The sequence below is a fragment of the Elgaria multicarinata genome, chromosome 4 (genome assembly GCF_023053635.1).
Source record: "Elgaria multicarinata webbii isolate HBS135686 ecotype San Diego chromosome 4, rElgMul1.1.pri, whole genome shotgun sequence".
Taxonomy (NCBI): Eukaryota; Metazoa; Chordata; class Lepidosauria; order Squamata; family Anguidae; genus Elgaria; species Elgaria multicarinata.
The window spans coordinates 61,696,665-61,713,567 of record NC_086174.1 but is presented as its reverse complement, the minus strand read 5'-3'; the positions used below and the strand labels follow the sequence as shown (position 1 = coordinate 61,713,567).

Here is a 16,903-nt window from a genome sequence, read left to right as displayed (position 1 = left end):
ATCTTACAGAAATCATAACAAAGACACTGAAGCTTAAAATATAAAACCCAATAAAAATGACAACAGCATAGAGGGCTGGAGGGAAGCAACCAACCATTAAAGACCATTAAAAGCTATTTTTGCAGTCAATATAGTCTGAGGTGCATTAGCCAGAATTAAAGAATCATAGATCCCAGAGAGGAATAAAGAAAGCTAATTTCATTCTGATAGACATGTATGTAGCTGGTTGATTAAAGCACACACATTACGTGACAACTGCCCTTCCCATCAGGACCATCCACAGGATATATTTCATGCATGTGATGTTTCAGCAACGGTCCTTTTGCCAGGAAGAACCCACCACCAGACAAAGACATTTCTTGCCAATGGAGGCTTGTGGCTCTGATGTCCATGGGGTGCTGAGTCTGCTCTAGATTTCATTCAGAATAAGTCAGAGCTCTAAAAGTAGGGCAACCATATGAAAGGGAGGACAGGGCTACTGTATCTTTAACAGTTGTGTAGAATTTCAGCAGGTGTCCTTGGTATACACGCAGCACCTGGTAAAATTCCCTCTTCATCACAACAGTTAAAGCTGCAGGAGCTACACTAGAGTGACCACATACAAAAGAGGGCAGGGCTCCTGCAGCTTTAACTGTTGTGATGAAGAGGGAATTTTACTAGGTGCTGCGTGCATACCAAGGACACCTGCTGAAATTCACCTGAATTTTCTGAATGGTGTTATATTTATAGCATACAGTTGCGCAATGCCACTATACCACAGTGCCATCTAGTGGCTGTACAATGAAATATACAGAAAGGCAGAGAAAGAAAAACTCTGGGGAAAAACACGTGTAAAGGAGCCAACTTAACCCTGCAAAGAATCCAGAAGCAGAAGTCCCAATAAAGATTTCATATAGAAATGCCCATAGACATACTGAGGAAAAAAAAGGGAAGGAAGGAAGCTTCTTCCCCTGTACTTACCTGTTATAGATGCTCTTGCAGGGAGAGGTGAGGGATACATGACCAGAAGTCTCCTTTGTCCTTGGTTGAAACAACAATAACAATTTAAAAAATGTTCGAGGGAAACTTCCCTTGAGCCCAGTGCTAGTCTGGGCCCTATTCAAAGTGCTGATATTAACATTTAAATCCCTAAACGGCTTGGGGGCAGGCTATCTGAAGGAATGCCTCCTCCCATTTGTACCTACCCAGACCCTAAGATCATCCTCAGGGGTCCTTCTCCATGAGTCCCTGCCAAAGGAAGGGAGGCAGGTTGCTGCCAGGAGGAGGGCCTTCTCGGCTGTGGCACCCTGGCTGTGGAATGAGCTCCCTAGAGAGGTTTGCCTGGCACCTACTCTTTTTGACGCCAGTGAAGCCTTGCTCCCCAATCTTTAGTCTAGACCATCCTTGGCCGGCCACAACCAGGGACAGGTGGATTTGAAAGAGCCAACCATGGTCCTTAATTTTAAATACTAACTTCCAAGTAACTCTGGTTCATGTGAGCTAAAAGTGGAAACCAGATGGAGGGGGAGGAGGGGAAGCAAATCCTCAATGGGCAATGTTTGCTAGCTTAGGAATATAATGACCTGGCATTAAAGGCCGCTTGAGATGTGAAAGGGGGCCATTGTTGGTTCTGAGGAAAAAGCTTAACCAGTATATCCAGCTCTTGCAAAATTCTGTACAGGAAAAAAACATCAGAGGTAAATCAGCCAAGAAAGCTCCCCCCTATATCTAAGGGGGGGGGGGCGAGGGAATCATTTATAACATCATCACCACCAACACTACTTTTTCTTTATAAGTGTTCTTTACTGCAAGGCTTGAGGGACACTGACCACTCCCAACCAGCTCAAATGCATCTCTCCACCTCTCTCTTGCCAACAGATGCATTAACACTCTTTCTGCTCACTCTCAGCAGAGACGCTCTAGTTTTGCCTTTTTGTTTCCTTCATTTGGGGCTGCTGTGATCTGGGCTACTGGAGAAGACTTCGGGTCTCTTCAGCTGTAGGGGGAACAGGAGAGCACAGGAGCAATCAGGCAATTAGCTGTGGTGGGGGAGATGCCCCAAAGGCAAAGCCCAATGGGACTGTTTCGCTGAAGTGGAGCCCTGCATAGGTGCTGAAGGTAGAGAGGAGGGAATGGAGTGTGCGGATGAATGGGCGGGGTCATTTTGCAGCACTGAATTGAGCAGTGCAGTCTCTGAGTGAGAAGGAAAGATCCATCCCAATCCAAGGACCAAGTGAGCCTGTTGGACTTTGCCTGCCTGGCAACTTGATGACTGAGTAAGGAGGCCTTGCTTGGATGACATGGAGGAGGATGGGGAGGAGAGAGGCCCAAGAAGACTTCCAACTTCAACCAATGTTGGGAATAGTGCAACCTTGTCTGCAAGTTACAGGAAGGGGGCAGTGTTGCAGTTAGCTAGTTAATTCATGGGAATTTGGGGGCATAGCTAGCCTTAGGATCTCTATAGCCTAGAGTGTGGTTTACTTTCCTCCATTCCTGGTAGAACATGGCTTTCTCTCTCTGTGTGTGTGTGTGTCCTGCCAGTTGTTGGAGAACATGAAGAAATGGACTTAAATTCTTTTGAAACCCTATGCTGTGCCTGCATTTATATATACAAGAGCACTTGTGAGTAAAGCTGTTTTCTTTCCTTCACTAAAGTCAAAGCGGCTCCTGCTACTTGAAAAGTAGTGAACGTCACTGCTCTGTAACAACAACAACAACAATAATTTAACTTCTTATACTAAAGAATGAAAACCGTGCTGGTGTTCATGTCTCTGAATATCACCATCCTATGAAATGTTATGCATAATAGTTAAACCAGCACTAGGTCTTTTCATACATGAAGTGAAAAGTTAAAATGCCACACCTGCCTCATATGTTTTTATGACATAGAGACACAGAAGTTAGGGGTAGCAAAATGGTACTTTCTCTGAGTTATATTGCTCAAAGGTGCTTCTTTATAGCTTCCCTCATATTCCCATCCCTCTACTTTTCTTGCATGCTTGAGTAGCAACACTTCCACATTGATGTTAGAATGAATAGTGCATCCACTGAGTTAACTATACTGAGGTGAACAGAGGGTGTGCTTTCAGAATGTTTAGAGTGAGATCGACTTCTCCATCCATTATATTTGGCTCACATCTTAAGTTCATTTAAAGATTACATTCAGTAACCACAAACCTGTATCTTTAATCAAATCGGAATTCAAGATTTCAACATCTTAAAACAGATTTTTCTGCATTGTTTTGTGGCTGTAAGTATCCTTTTACATGCAAAGCTTTCATTTCTTAAACAAAATTATTCTATGATCAACTTCTTACATCCAGTTCAGAGCCATTTCCCCCATAAGTACACTAAAGACTATATGGAAATTTAAATTACCTAAATTATAAATATATGCATGTTATTACTGCATCAAAAATGAAAGCAATTAACCCCCCTTACCCCTAATATCTAAAATATATTGGACTAGCTTCTGTAGGATATATGCATAAGAAATGTTAACATTGCTATTACTACTACTAATTACAATTATTAAGTTATGAACATGTTGTAAAAATATTATTTTACCTCCAGAGAACCTTTTCAGTTTCTTTGCAGCACTTATATGTTACAGTAAATTGGTTCTGGTAAAAATAAATAAAAAATCCTTGTAGGTATTTTAAAGCTACACACTAGTTTAAACTTTTGAATTCAGATTAGCAGTAAGATACAATATGCTGCATCTCACACACATCTGGAAGAGTAATATTTTCACACCCATATGAAGTCTTATAATAAATATTTAAAGATGCTTACAAGAGACTTCTTCTGAATGGCAGTGCGGCAGCCACAGTTGCCAACTTCATGAGACATGCAAAAATCATCTGCAATATTATTTACTGTTCTTGTTCACAAGGGGGCAGACTCATCTAAGAAGAGGGAATGAGATCCATTATGGCTCCACACATCAGAACAAAAAACACTTCACCCTTTTTTCCATCCATGAATTTGTTTTATGTCAGCCTGTATGCATGTGTGAGTATTAATTTGTGGCCATGTATATGGGAAGGGGTGTCTTTAAATGCAGGGGGCTGTCCAAATGCTTGGAAAGCCCTGGGGATGGATGTGCGGTGGCCCGGCTTTGATTATATGATGCAACAGCAATTGTGCACCCACCTCGGGGCTTTCCACCGAAGCTCGAGGGGGAAAGTCAGGGACCTAACCCAACTTTTTCTCCGGAGTGAGGCGAGGACACACAAGACAATATCAAGACAGTCCCTAAGTAGCAGCAGAGGCGTGGCTGGGAGGATGATGACCCCTGATTAGTCGCCATCTGCCCAGGCAGAGGACAAAGGATGTGACTGGCACCAGAAATCCTGTGCTTTCCCTGTGGCATCAAGATCACACACACACACACACACACACACACACACACACACACACACACACACACACACACTTGCAGCAGCAAAAGCGCAAAGTTTTGGATCACTTTGTTAAGGAGGAAAAATATGGAGTCCTTGCATAATGTCTTTTGATGGTTAGCATTAGGAACTGTCCATCAGGGAGCAACCTTCAGAAAGTTACGTTGCATCCTATAGCGATTTGCTTTGTTGCGACTTAGATTTTATCTGGAAAGGTTTTACCAACAAGTAGAACTTATACTGTGCTCTGAAGCAGCCACTCAGCCATTAGCCTTTGGTGAGGAAGAAATATCTCAAGGTGACAGTAAAGATTCTATAAATTCTGTTAAGAGATAGTTCCCTTCTCCCCCAGACCATCAACATGCCCCTGAATGAACTAGCATAGTTATCTGTAGGCAAGAAGTCTAGTAAAAGGGTTTGTGGCAAAATAACTTTTAGGGTGCAATCCTATCCATGTTTCCTACAACACCCAGCATCCCCCCAGCCAGCACGGTGTTGTAGGACTTTGGGTGCTTATTTGGAAGACTGATGTTAAATATCAGCAGCCTATCTTTTCACTTTGTCTAGTCTGCCTTTAGTTGTGAGATGATTAAAGATGTAGGGTGTAACATTATGCAAATTTAGACAGAAAGAAGTCCTACAACTCCCAGCATTACCCAGCCAGCCATGCATAGTTGGCCGGGGCATATTGGGAGCTGTAGGATCTTTTTTTTCTGCCTAAACATGAGTAGGACTGGACCCTTAAAAGATGAAAGTTGTGTAGGGAGCTGTGAGAAGTCAGTATTGGCCTGGATCTGCATTCTGACAACTCATGAAATCAAATGCAATACAGAGCTGGAGCCAAGGGCGTCTCTGTATTTGGGGCAAATGGGCCAGTAACCCTCTGCCTCTCGTCCACCCACTTGTGGCAGAGAAATCTGCCCACAATCAGGTACATTTGCTTCAATGCGTGGCACACAGTTGTCTACTATCATGCATGATCTTCTCCTGCCTTCCTCTGACAGTCTCAAGTAGAATATTAAGTACCCACCTTCCGCCCCACCAGGCCCAATGTGCTCCAGCTGTCCATGGCTGGAGCAATGGGATCCTTTGTTCAGACAAATCCATTCTTTGGTAAATTAGATCATTATCTAATTTACCAAATAGGCTTTCAACATGTGCAGATCTCCCAGTGCCCTGGTGGAATATACCTTCACAAGCTCTCTATACACAAGGTCATATTTATTTAAGAAAAAAGAGCCCTATTGCTGGATCAGGTCAAAGGTCCATTATTTTGTTTTAGCATTCCAGGTGCTCTACTCTGTGTAACCTTATGCCCTAGTAAACCTGTTGGCCTTTAAGGTGCTGGGTTTTTTTCCTTCTTCCTGCAACAGACTGACATGGCTCACCTTCTGGACTTTGAACATTGTCATTTGAAAGGGTATTTGTACACTTATTTTGGCTTGTGTCCTGAAAACCCTTTGTGGAAAAACAAACATAAAGCACAGTCCCATGTTGTTTATTTTTATTTAAGTACTTTTGAGAGCCAGACCTTTCCCCCTATGCAGTTCAACATAGTGGCCCCAGTGGCATTTTCAGGGATGGTGACTGACACAGCTCCCTAGATGCCTTTGTTCAAGGCAGCACTCCTGACATGAAGAAATCACCTTGTCCCAGACAACTGGGTTTTTTCACTGAAAACTGCAATGTTTGTCCCCAAGCTTGTGCATCAATTATAGTTATAAGTGCTGGGAGGGTTGTGAAACATACTCGTGCCAGTGTCATAACCACCTGTTGAATAATGCCTGTGACATCACAGGAGATGAGTGACATCACTCCCCCCCTCGCAAATGCCAGTACCATTTTGTGAACTTTTAAGTATTATTATTATTAAATAGATAAAAAGAAATACATTGTTCATATCTAATTATTGACAATTATTTAATTTTTATTTAATGTTTATGTAATGAACATCAGCTTCAGCTATTGAGTGTTATAAAATGTAATACATAAATAAATTCCTCCACTTATCCACTTCCACCAAAAAACAACCAACCACAATAACTTTGTAAAGTACTCCTACGCTGAACCATACAAATTGAGGAGTGCTCATGTAAATTCTTGAAATGTCTTTCCACCTCTCTGTTTTGTAGGTCCCAACAGTGAATAAATGTTACCTAATTCAACTGAAAGTCACCTATGTCCCAGGTTTCCTCCTGGGAGCATCCTCTGTGCGTCATCCCACCCACGCACCCCCACCATTTTATTCTCAGGACAACCCTATGAGGCCAGTTAGGCTGAGAGGCAGCGATTGGCCTAATATCATCCAACTAGCTTCATGGCTGAGTGGGAACTTGAACCAGGATCTCTGGGGTTCTGGTTCATCACAGTAATTGCTACTTTTCACTGGCCCCATTCAGACAACACACTAAACCATACTGCTAAGCAGCACAGTTTAGCATGTTGTCTGAATGGGGCCACTGGCTGTCCTTACCACACTGGCCTTCTGAATCAGAGCATTGGTCAATCTAGCCTGCTACTGTATGGATGGTATTACTTCTTTCTTGGTTTCAGGAAGCTCTATTGGAATTAAAAACAAAACAAAAGCAAAAACTGGAGATGACCGAGACTGAACCTCGAACCTTCTGCGTGCAAAACAGGTGCTCCTTCACTGAGTTATGCCCATAGTCTTCCCTGTATGTGAGATGGATTGTATTTCTAGTTAAATTACAGTCATTATTTCTAAATGTGCAGCTGTACTTATGATTTAAAATATGCAACATTTCCGCAAATCTGTGTTCTCTTTAGTCCTCTTTTTTAGTGATGCAGTTTCTCCTTTCTGGCAATGTATACGTGGCCACTCGAATCCAAGGGAACTTGAAGAAAGTGGGGAAAGCAAAACACTGTGCACCAGTTTAAACAACAGAAAGGGCATTGCCCAGTACTGCTACTGCGCTCCCACTTGTTCCATTGTACCAGTGGGGTCTAGCACAGGTGCAACAGTAAGCTACCGGTTCAAAAAGCTTATTTCGGGATCAGGATAGGTCAGTGGAGCTTTGTTCGTCAAGCTCGACTGACCTGCCCCATTCCAGAAATTAGTGTATCTGCTTGCTTCTGGTTGCTTTTTAAACTTTGCGCTCCCCATTTTGATTGCTTTTAGTTGCTTTTTTAACCGCACTAGCAGTGGATCCCACAGGTATGTGGGCAGAGTTGGATACCACCCAAAGTCCAGTGGAGGCTGGTGGCGCCAATGTCAGTGGGGCGGTAAATCCGCTCCAGGTTTCAGTCAGAATCAGTTGGAACTCTAAAGGAGCTAGCCAAGATCCACACCTTCAGAGTTCTGACTGGTTCTGACTGAAACCCGGAGCGGATTCACTACCCCACTGATATCACAGCCACCAGGCTCCACTGCCAAAGTCTTCTGATCCTAAGACTAATTTTTAAGGTCTGAGCCTCTGAATATCCTCAATCTCATGTTTTGTTTTCAATATACAAAAGGTATCCTGGAGACTATTTGCATAACTTCCCGCTATCAGGCGCAGACCCATTGTTTGCACTGCTGGAAGAGGTCCTCATCTAGACAGCTTCCATTTTAGAAGAGCGAGAACATACGAGGAACAAGGACTCTGGAGAGATAGCAAACAAAGCCCTGATGAAATGGTCTCCCGGGCCAGTATTTGTTCTTCTCACAGGGAAAGGAAAGCGCAATGATGGCAAATACATGGAAAAGCACATCTCCCAGAACACTGTGCACTCAACTCAGAGAGCAACGGGGACAGCTAATGTGTAACTAAAGTTAGGCAATCCAGAGAATAAAATACGAACCCAAATTCTCACTCGGAATCAGATCCTGAGGGTGCAAAACAGCGGGAGGTCCTCTTCCCACGAGATCGAGCCTGAGATAGGTGTGTGTTTGTTTTCTACACTTACAATTGTTGGCGGAAAATGATACAGATGATGACGATAGTTTCACCAGTGGAGGCTGGTGGCTCTGATGTCAGTGGGGCAATGAAGCTGCTCCGGGCTTCAGTCAGAACTCTAAAGGAGCTATCTGAGGTGAGGAAGCACCTTGGATAGCTCCTTTAGAGTTCTGTCTGAAGCCCGGAGTGGATTCATTGCCCCACTGACATCAGAGCCATCAGCTTCCACTGATTATCACCCTGTTAAAAGGAAGTAATTTGCTATATTTTCCTCACATTTCTTGTTGTTACAGTTTGTTTTCCCAAAGCTGTCCTCCATGAAAAATACTATAAGGACTTATGAGTGTGCACACTTTATTTTATGTCCTAGTTAACAGGATTTTGTTATTTTTTCACAGGAAGGGGAGAAACACGTTTGCCTTGAGTGATGTATTAATTTGCAGCATTCAGTCCACATTTTTCGGAGGTCAAGGTCAGCCCTCTTGACTCCTCTTTTTTATCTTAATGACTTGGAGTTGCATGGATTGCAAATAAATGCAAAGATAGCTAGTAAAAACGGAAAAGAATATGTAATGTACCATTTACAGGGATGAAAACCGGGATCACGCCAAAACTGACCTGTTTTGCTGGCCTTTTAAAAATATTTGGGTTGCTCGTTATATCTATAAGCACTGTTTTTACTGAATTTTATCGTTTTGTATTGTTTTTACCGTAATGCTTGTTTTTATTGCGTATATCACAATAAAATAAAGAAACACAATAAAGTGTTTCCAAAAAGAATTTCAAATAAATAATGTCCTTATGAGGACCGACTAAAATATATATATATCACAAAGTGAGCAAGCTTTCGAATTCATCAAAATGTTTCATCACCGAAACAAAAGGAATTATTGGGGTGGGGGTGGGGGGCAACAGAGGGTTGGTTAGAGAAAAAAAAGGATGCTGCTTTCAGTTTGGAAAAGCTTTGAAAGAGAACAGAGAAACTTTTACACAGAGATTTACACTGCCATTCTATACTTGTCTACTCAAAAGTAAGCCCTACTGAATTGAAGAGGACTCTCTCTCTTCTAAATAAGTGTGTACAGGATTACAGGATGTTAGACTAAGGTACATAAAGATTTTAGTTTGCACGAAACCTACCTCTCCCTCCTATTTAATGTCAAGCCTGATGAAGAGTTTTGATGGTGCTATGCTAGGGTGACCATATGGCAAGGAGGACAGGTCTCCTGTATCTTTAACAGTTGTATAGAAAAGGGAATTTCAGCAGGTGCCATTTGTATGCATGCAGCACCTGGTGAAATTCCCTCTTCCTCACAACAGTTAAAGCTGCAGGAGCCCTGCCAAGCATGACCAGATACAAAAGAGGGCAGGGCTCCAGCAGCTTTAACTGTTATGATGAAGAGGGACTTTCACTAGGTTGCTGCATGCATACAAATGAAACCTGCTGAAATTCCCTTTTCAATACAACTGTTAAAGATACAGGAGACCTGTCCTCCTTGCCATATGGTCACCCTATGCTATGTGTATTTGACATTCTTGAACCCTGCATGACCGGGATTCCAGAATGCTTGGAAAGGCCATCATGCATTGCCTTTCCTCTGCAGGCATCCATGCCTAATATGTAGATGCTGGGAGAGAGGCCGAAGGCACACTCCCACAGCTCCTTTCCATGCGTGATGCTGCGTCATGTGTGAAGATGGCTAATGTGTAACTGAAAATGTTGCAAGCTCATGGCAGCTGGATAAAGGTTGTGTGCTGAGGTTGTAGGGTCTCCAATAAAGCCCTATTCAAGTTTCAGCTGGTCTCATCTGGCCTGAACTTGATTTTTTGATTTTTTTAGCATCGGATGATGCAAAACAGCCTTCTTGCTCTTAGTGCTCTCCAGATATTTTGGACTTCAACTCCAATCAGCCCCAACCAGCATGATCAGGAATGCTGGTCATTGTAGCTCAAAACATCTGGAGGGCACCAAGTTGGGGAAAGGCTGATCCAGGTGCAAAATATTACCAGGGGGATTCTGGAAAGGATCTCTTTCCTATCTCTCTTTAGTTCACTTTTGACTAGCCAAGCCCCCATGGCAGTCATTATGTGACTACCCACATCCTCCGTGGGACTCATTTTGTGGTGGTACCCACAGAAGTTTCTCAAATTCCCAAATGTGTCCACCAGTCCAAAAATACTGGGGACACCTGGACTAGAAGGTCTCCCATACGAACTAACAGATTCCATCAAAGCACTTCACATTAACTGATTGTGTGGCTTGGGTAGCCATTTTGTTGAAGCACTCCGGAAACTCATAAAGTGTCTCTTTCTTTTCTTTCTTAAACAGTCGTTGCTGAAGCTCCAGTTAAAGATGAATCCAGGAGTGACTCTTCTGTGCGCCCTCATGTGCCTTACTGCTGTAGGCTGTGACCGGGTGTATGTCCACCCATTTTTTCTGACTGCCATTAACAACAACAGCTGCAAAGCAGTGGAATACAGAGAACAGCAGGTGAAGACTTTTGGCCCCATCTCGATTGAGTGGCCCTTCGCTTCAATGCATGAGCAGGGTCCATGGAACAAGAGCGAAGAGAGGGAAAACCATCCTGGAGTGACCTACTTGGTAGATCAGATCTACATTGTTGGTGCACGCTTCTACCAAAAGCTGAGGGAAATACACAAGGGAGAGAATATGCTTCTGTCCCCCACATTCATCTATGAGTCCCTCCTCTCCCTCTACTTAGGGACCTCTGGACGCACAGCGACTGATTTGCAGATTCTCTTAGGATTCGACTCCCCATCTATTGACCCAAACTGTACCTCCAAAGTCGATGGACACAAAGTCTTCTCTGCCCTCAGGAGCCTCGTCCACTGTCCATTCCACCCAAAGGAAGAGGATGGTCTGTTCTTATCCAAGCTTTCCTGCTTTTTCTTGGCCCCTGGCATCCACTTGTCAGAGTCCATTGCCCGCGAATTGGCCACTCCTGATGTTAGTTTCTACATACGAGCTGTCAACTTTACAAACCCGACAAAGGCAGCAGAACAAATCAGCGCCTTTGTTGAAGACAAAAGCACCCACAAAGGCAAGGATTTGCAGGAAAATATTGATCCAGAAACCAGCCTGCTGCTTGCAACCTACACTCAGCTCAAAGGTAAATGGTGGGGGTAAAGGAGGAGAGAATCCCCACATGTTGGTTTTTAGGAATATTGCCACCTCGTCTCCAAGGCAGCAGTTTGGCAGTTAGCTAGTTGAAGGCTTAGCTAGTCTTAGGAACTCTATTGCCTTCAGTGCTTTCCTGTTTCCTCCTTCTTGCTCCTCCCCCTTTCCTCCATTGCTGGGAGCACATGCTTGCTCTTGTTCCAGTGTGAACACACACACACACAAACACACACAAACTCTTCTTTGAGACTGTAAGATGTACCTGCATATTTTAATGCAAGAAACTGTGTGACCCGCCCAGAGAGCTTCAGCTATTGGGTGGTATAAAAATGAAATTAATTAAATAAATCATTTTACTTTCACCAAAAAGGAAGGTGTAATCTCTTTTTATTAAGATAGCCTTGTAAGAAAAGCAATATTAGAACTACAGTGTGAAGCCTTAGGTCCATGGGCCAAATCTGGCCCTCCAGGGTTGCCCACATGGCCATGCCCCTTTCCACTCCCATATATGAACCTTATATGACTCAGGCCACAATACTGAGCACCTCTCCCGGTATGAACCTATCTGTACATTACAATCAATATTTGAAGCCTTCCTCAGCCTCTTCTGAAGGAGGTTTGGAGCATAGCAACCAAAGAGAGGGCCTTCTAGGTGGTGCCCCCCACCCTAATTGTGAAATGCTCTCTCCAGGGAGGACTGTCTGGCACCAGCAGATCAAATGCCAGGTCAAGACTTTCCTCTACTCCCAGGCATTAGAAAGCTTATGATGAACTTGTTTCACATCAGTAGTTTGGGTTATGGTTCTGCTGATGTTTTAATTTTCTTAACAAGTTTAATTATTTTTAAGCTGTTTTATATTTTGTATGTTTTTAATCATGTTGTAAGCCACCTGAATTCAATCAACCAAGCCATAAAATAAATGCATTTTAAAAACAAAATGACCCCAAGGTGCCCACTCTTAGGGTCCCTTTGGTATACACACCAGGTTTCAGTATCTAGGTTTCATGGTCTTTGCGCTATGGCGCTGACGAATAAACGGACAGACACATATTCTCTGTTGTTATGATATTAATATGCTGCCCATATTTATATGTGGCTCAGACGATAAAACATGTTAAAAATAGACTAAAACAATGAATAGAATAATAAACACCTGAACAATTAAAAGTTACTAGGAGGTTTGGAGGGCCACGTTTTCCCTTTTTACCCAGCTCTGAACAGAACAGAAGAGAAGTTGAGCGTCAGACTTTCTACTGTTGGGGAAACAATGCAAGTTTTTGCACTTCTCAGGGTTCCTTAAGTTTAAGTCCAAAACAAAAATCACAATTCATTGAAGTAGTATTTAGCCTAAGACCAGCTTTTTGATTAATTGCTCTAGCTGTTAGCAATTTCAACTAGAATCACTTCATGGAATTAAGAATTTACTTCCCCACCTCCTAATGGCCAAACACTTTCCCCCCAAAATGTGTTTTAATTCTGCTGGAGGTTGTCAATTTAACAGCTGCTCTTATTCGGCTGTTGTTCATTTTGTTTGTATTTTTTAATTAAATATTGCTGTTTTGAAATTGTGCTGCTGTTAGCCACCTTGAACTCTTGTCAAAGAAAAGCGGCACGGACGTGGTTTAATTAAATACTGCATTCACCCTCTAGGGGGGGGTGCTCCATGTGCCGACCAAATGGACACAATTGACCCCGTTTCACTAACCACTTCTCTATTTTGTTTTCAGCCCTTGTAAACGGAGCTACTCTGCTGAAGGAGCCTCAGGAGTTCTGGCTCGATTCAGACACAAAGATTTCCGTACCTATGATGACAGTAACTGGAACCTTTGAGTACAAATGTGATGGCAACCCAAACCTTTCCGTCATCAAAGTCCCTGTCAGCCAGTGTGTATTTCTGCTGCTTTTGCTGCCGACCAACAGCAGTCAGCTGGCCATTGTTGAAGATCAATATTCCATGACACCTTCTAGGAAATGGCTGGAAAACCTGTCACCAAGGTACATTTTATTTATCTAGCATTACATTTATAATCCACCTTTTTTCCTATTGCAAAGAATCCAAGGCAGCTTACATGATCCATTTTATCCTCACAACAACCCTGTGAGGTAGATTAGGCTAAGAGTCAGAGTGGCCCAAAGTCACCCAATGAGCTTCATGGCCATGTGGGGAATAGAGCTCCTATCTCCCAAGTCCCAATCCAACACTCTAACCACTGCACCACACTGAGTCTCCTATAGAACATAAGAGTGGGTCCAGTAGCAGTCTGGGGGGGATCTACACTACTGCTTTTAAAGCGCTTTAAAGCACTTTGAAAACGTTTTGAAAACTGTGTATGCAGTGTGTCCTGGGCCCCAACAGTTGTCAAAACTGTTATAAAGCATTTTAAAGCGCTTTAAAGCAGTAGTGTAGATCCCCCCCTGGTGCACATGTCAGTGTGTAACAGTTCATAATTTTTCCATTTCTCCTTTCTTGTATCTTCTGCAGACAAATCCACTTGACTTTGCCAAAGGTGTCTTTCCAAAGTGTTTATAATCTTCAGGAGCTACTTGTGAAACAGAACATGGCTGACCTGCTTGGAAAGACAGCCACCTTCAGAGCACTAAGCAACACTAATGTAACTGTTGGAAAGGTACCGTCTATCTTCTGCACAAAAGCACAAATTATTTCCATATTTTATACACACCTACACAAACTTGGTGTGAACATCAGAAGAAAAAACAGATTAAATCAGCCCTCCAGATGTTTTAGAATACAATTCCCATCAGTCTCAGCCAACATGGCCAATGGTCAGGAATGCTGGGCATTGCAGTCCAAAACTTCTGGAGTGCACCAAGTTGGAGAAGGTGGATGGAAGAGGAAAACATTACCATGGATATCCTGGAAAGAATCTTCCCTTTTCAAAGGATGATTTTTAAAAAATGAAAAGCAGCCTCAGGAGGCTGTAGTGTTGAGAAGGGATACTGAAAAATTGGATGGCTATTTTGGGGGCTATTTTTGCCACCCACTCCCTGATTCTTCTGGAGATAGGCTTGAGGGAATAGGAGCCCCTTCCATCCCCTCAAGCCAATGCCCAAATGGATCGTGGGGCAGGGGAGCAAAAGATGCCTTCCATGGCTGGACGTGAACTGTCCAACTGCGGGAGAAACCCATCCATCGATATCGGGGTGGGTGGGGTGCACAAGGATCAGAGCTGCTGCTGTGACGAGCAGCACGGATTCTTCCGCGTCCCGTCCCCATTCACAAGAACAGAAGAGCAATCCTTTGCTGAGGCAGGCAGATGCTTGAGCATCTGATTCCCCTGTGTTCCTCCTGCCTCAGCAAAGGATTGCCTTTCTGTTGTCGTGAATGGGGATGGGGCGCGATGTGGAAGAATCCATGCTGCTCGTCTCAACAGCAGCTCAGATCCTTGCACACCCCTCCGTCGCCAGCATTTCCATAGCAATGGGGCAGTGGGTGGCATTTTTGTAGCCACCCGTCCCTGATGTTATGGAGAGGAGGGTGGACGTGTTAGAGAGAGCTTCTACGCCGAGAGGGTATCATTTGTCTTGGCAGTGCCTCTTCCATCCCCATCTAGTTTTGAGGCAGAGAGTAGGGAGACCTGCGATCGGCAGATTTTCCCAGTCTCTGCCTCGAAACTAGATGGGGGCAGAAGAGGCGCCACCAAGACAAATGATGCCCTCTCATCGGATAAGCTCTCTCTGCGTCGACGCGTCCTTCCCATTCAGGGCCATGGCAAAAGGGAAGGGGACGGCGTTGCTAGAGGAAGGACACGTCAGCGCTGAGCCATGTGATCCTCTGTGAGGGATGACGTCACTTGACGCTGACACATCCTTCTCAGGAGGCTGGATCACGTGCCCTGACACACGAGGAGACCACTCCAAAGCCCCTTGCTTCTGCAGTGGAGATGGTACGTGTTTCTCAATGGACTGCCACTGCAGAAGTAAGAGGCTTCGAAACAGTCTCCTTATGTATCAGGGTGCGCGATCCAGCCTCCGGTGAAGGACACGTCAGCGAGTGACATCCCCATCGCCTCTCCCTGTGTTGGGCCCAGCAACAAACAGCGGGCATGTTGCCTCCCATGCGGCGCACCCATTGCTGAGTAATGACCACAGAGCATCTTCCGCAGTGCCCATCACCAGAGAAAGAAGCTCCAGCGGAGCCCTCTCTCCTCTAGACAGGAGGTGGGATTGATTCGCCATTGCGGCTGTCTCTCAGCAACGGGCACACCGCATCTATTATTTATTTATTTATTTATATAGCACCATCAGTGTACAATGGTGCTGTACAGAGTAAAACAATAAAATAGCAAAACCCTGCCGCATAGGCTTACATTCCAATAGAATCATAATAAAACAATAAGAAGGGGAAGAGAATGCACCAAACAGGCACAGGGTAGAGTAAAACTAACAGTATAAAAGTAAGATCAAAATCAAGTTCTAAAAGCTTTAGAAAAAAAAGTTTTTAACTGAGCTTTAAAAACTGTGATTGAACTTGTATTTCGCAAATGTTCTGCCCATCCGAGTGGCAAAGGATGCGCACATCACTGGGAGCACATGGGGTGCCATAACTGGTGGCACCCCACTCAGGGATGGCATGTGCCAATGCCGGGAAGAGCGTGGGGAGCTGAGGATTGCGCTGCCCCACCCAGGGATGGGATGGTCAGGGCTCCCCAAGCACTTGCTGGCGCGGGATTATTTCCCCTGCCAATGGAGCCCTGCTGGGCTAGAGGGCCAGGGTTTCTGCCGCTCTTGTCTCACGAATCTGTCAGCAGGGGAAATAATCAACGGAGCGCGCCACATGATCTGATAACCAACGGTTGTGCAGAAAAGCTCTGCAAACCATTGGTTATCTCCATTGGTTATTTTTTTGGAAATAACCAATTGTGGCGTGGTTTTTGCCTGATAGATGACACATTAGTAAACGGTAGACTATTTAATCAACCGTTGATTAAATAATCCACCATTGACAAACATGTCATCCGAACTGAGCCTTCTATAAAGATGATTGGCTGCTTCTCTTGGATCCTTTTGATTAGCACTTTCATACCTTTTCATTTACTTGGGTATTTCCAGTTGTCATCTCTTTGTCATACCCTGCTGCCTCAGATTAACAGATTCATTGTCTTAATTTCTGCTTGCAGATCATAAATCAACAACTTTTTGAGCTTAGTCCCACTGGAACAGATCAGGCAGAAGCGGCCACGGAACAAAATGAAGCTACGGAAACACTCAAAATTAGATTGGACAAGCCGTTCTTGTTTGCAGTGTATGAAAGAGAGTTAGAAGCATTGCTTTATTTTGGCAGAGTAACAAAGCCGCGGAAAGGAACATAAATTTTACAGGGGGAAAAACTGGGTTCCCAGATTTTTTAAAATCTTTTTCTTACTTAGCTGTTTTTATGTTCTGAATTGTCATTTGATGTTTGGAAATGCAAACTGATGTCTTTCAAATATAAAATTCATTAAAAAATTATCAACAAATAACG

General features: G+C 43.8%; 1 protein-coding gene across 1 annotated transcript; it reads left to right on the top strand.

The window, feature by feature from the left end:
* Window positions 1-8,179: 8,179 nt before the first annotated feature.
* On the top strand, window positions 8,180-16,903 carry AGT (angiotensinogen). The gene is made up of 5 exons (XM_063124396.1): window positions 8,180-8,266; window positions 10,611-11,412; window positions 13,149-13,416; window positions 13,904-14,048; window positions 16,560-16,903. The coding sequence occupies exons 2-5, from the start codon at window positions 10,635-10,637 to the stop codon at window positions 16,749-16,751; spliced, it is 1,383 nt and encodes a 460-aa protein (XP_062980466.1). The 5' UTR covers window positions 8,180-8,266; window positions 10,611-10,634; the 3' UTR covers window positions 16,752-16,903.

Excerpts from the sequence above, each read along its gene's own strand:
- AGT (XM_063124396.1), top strand. The coding sequence starts at position 10,635 with ATGAATCCAGGAGTGACTCTTCTGTGCGCCCTCATGTGCCTTACTGCT. Across the intron at positions 11,413-13,148 it reads AACCTACACTCAGCTCAAAG|CCCTTGTAAACGGAGCTACT; the intron begins GTAAATGGTGGG and ends TTTTGTTTTCAG. Across the intron at positions 13,417-13,903 it reads CTGGAAAACCTGTCACCAAG|ACAAATCCACTTGACTTTGC; the intron begins GTACATTTTATT and ends TATCTTCTGCAG.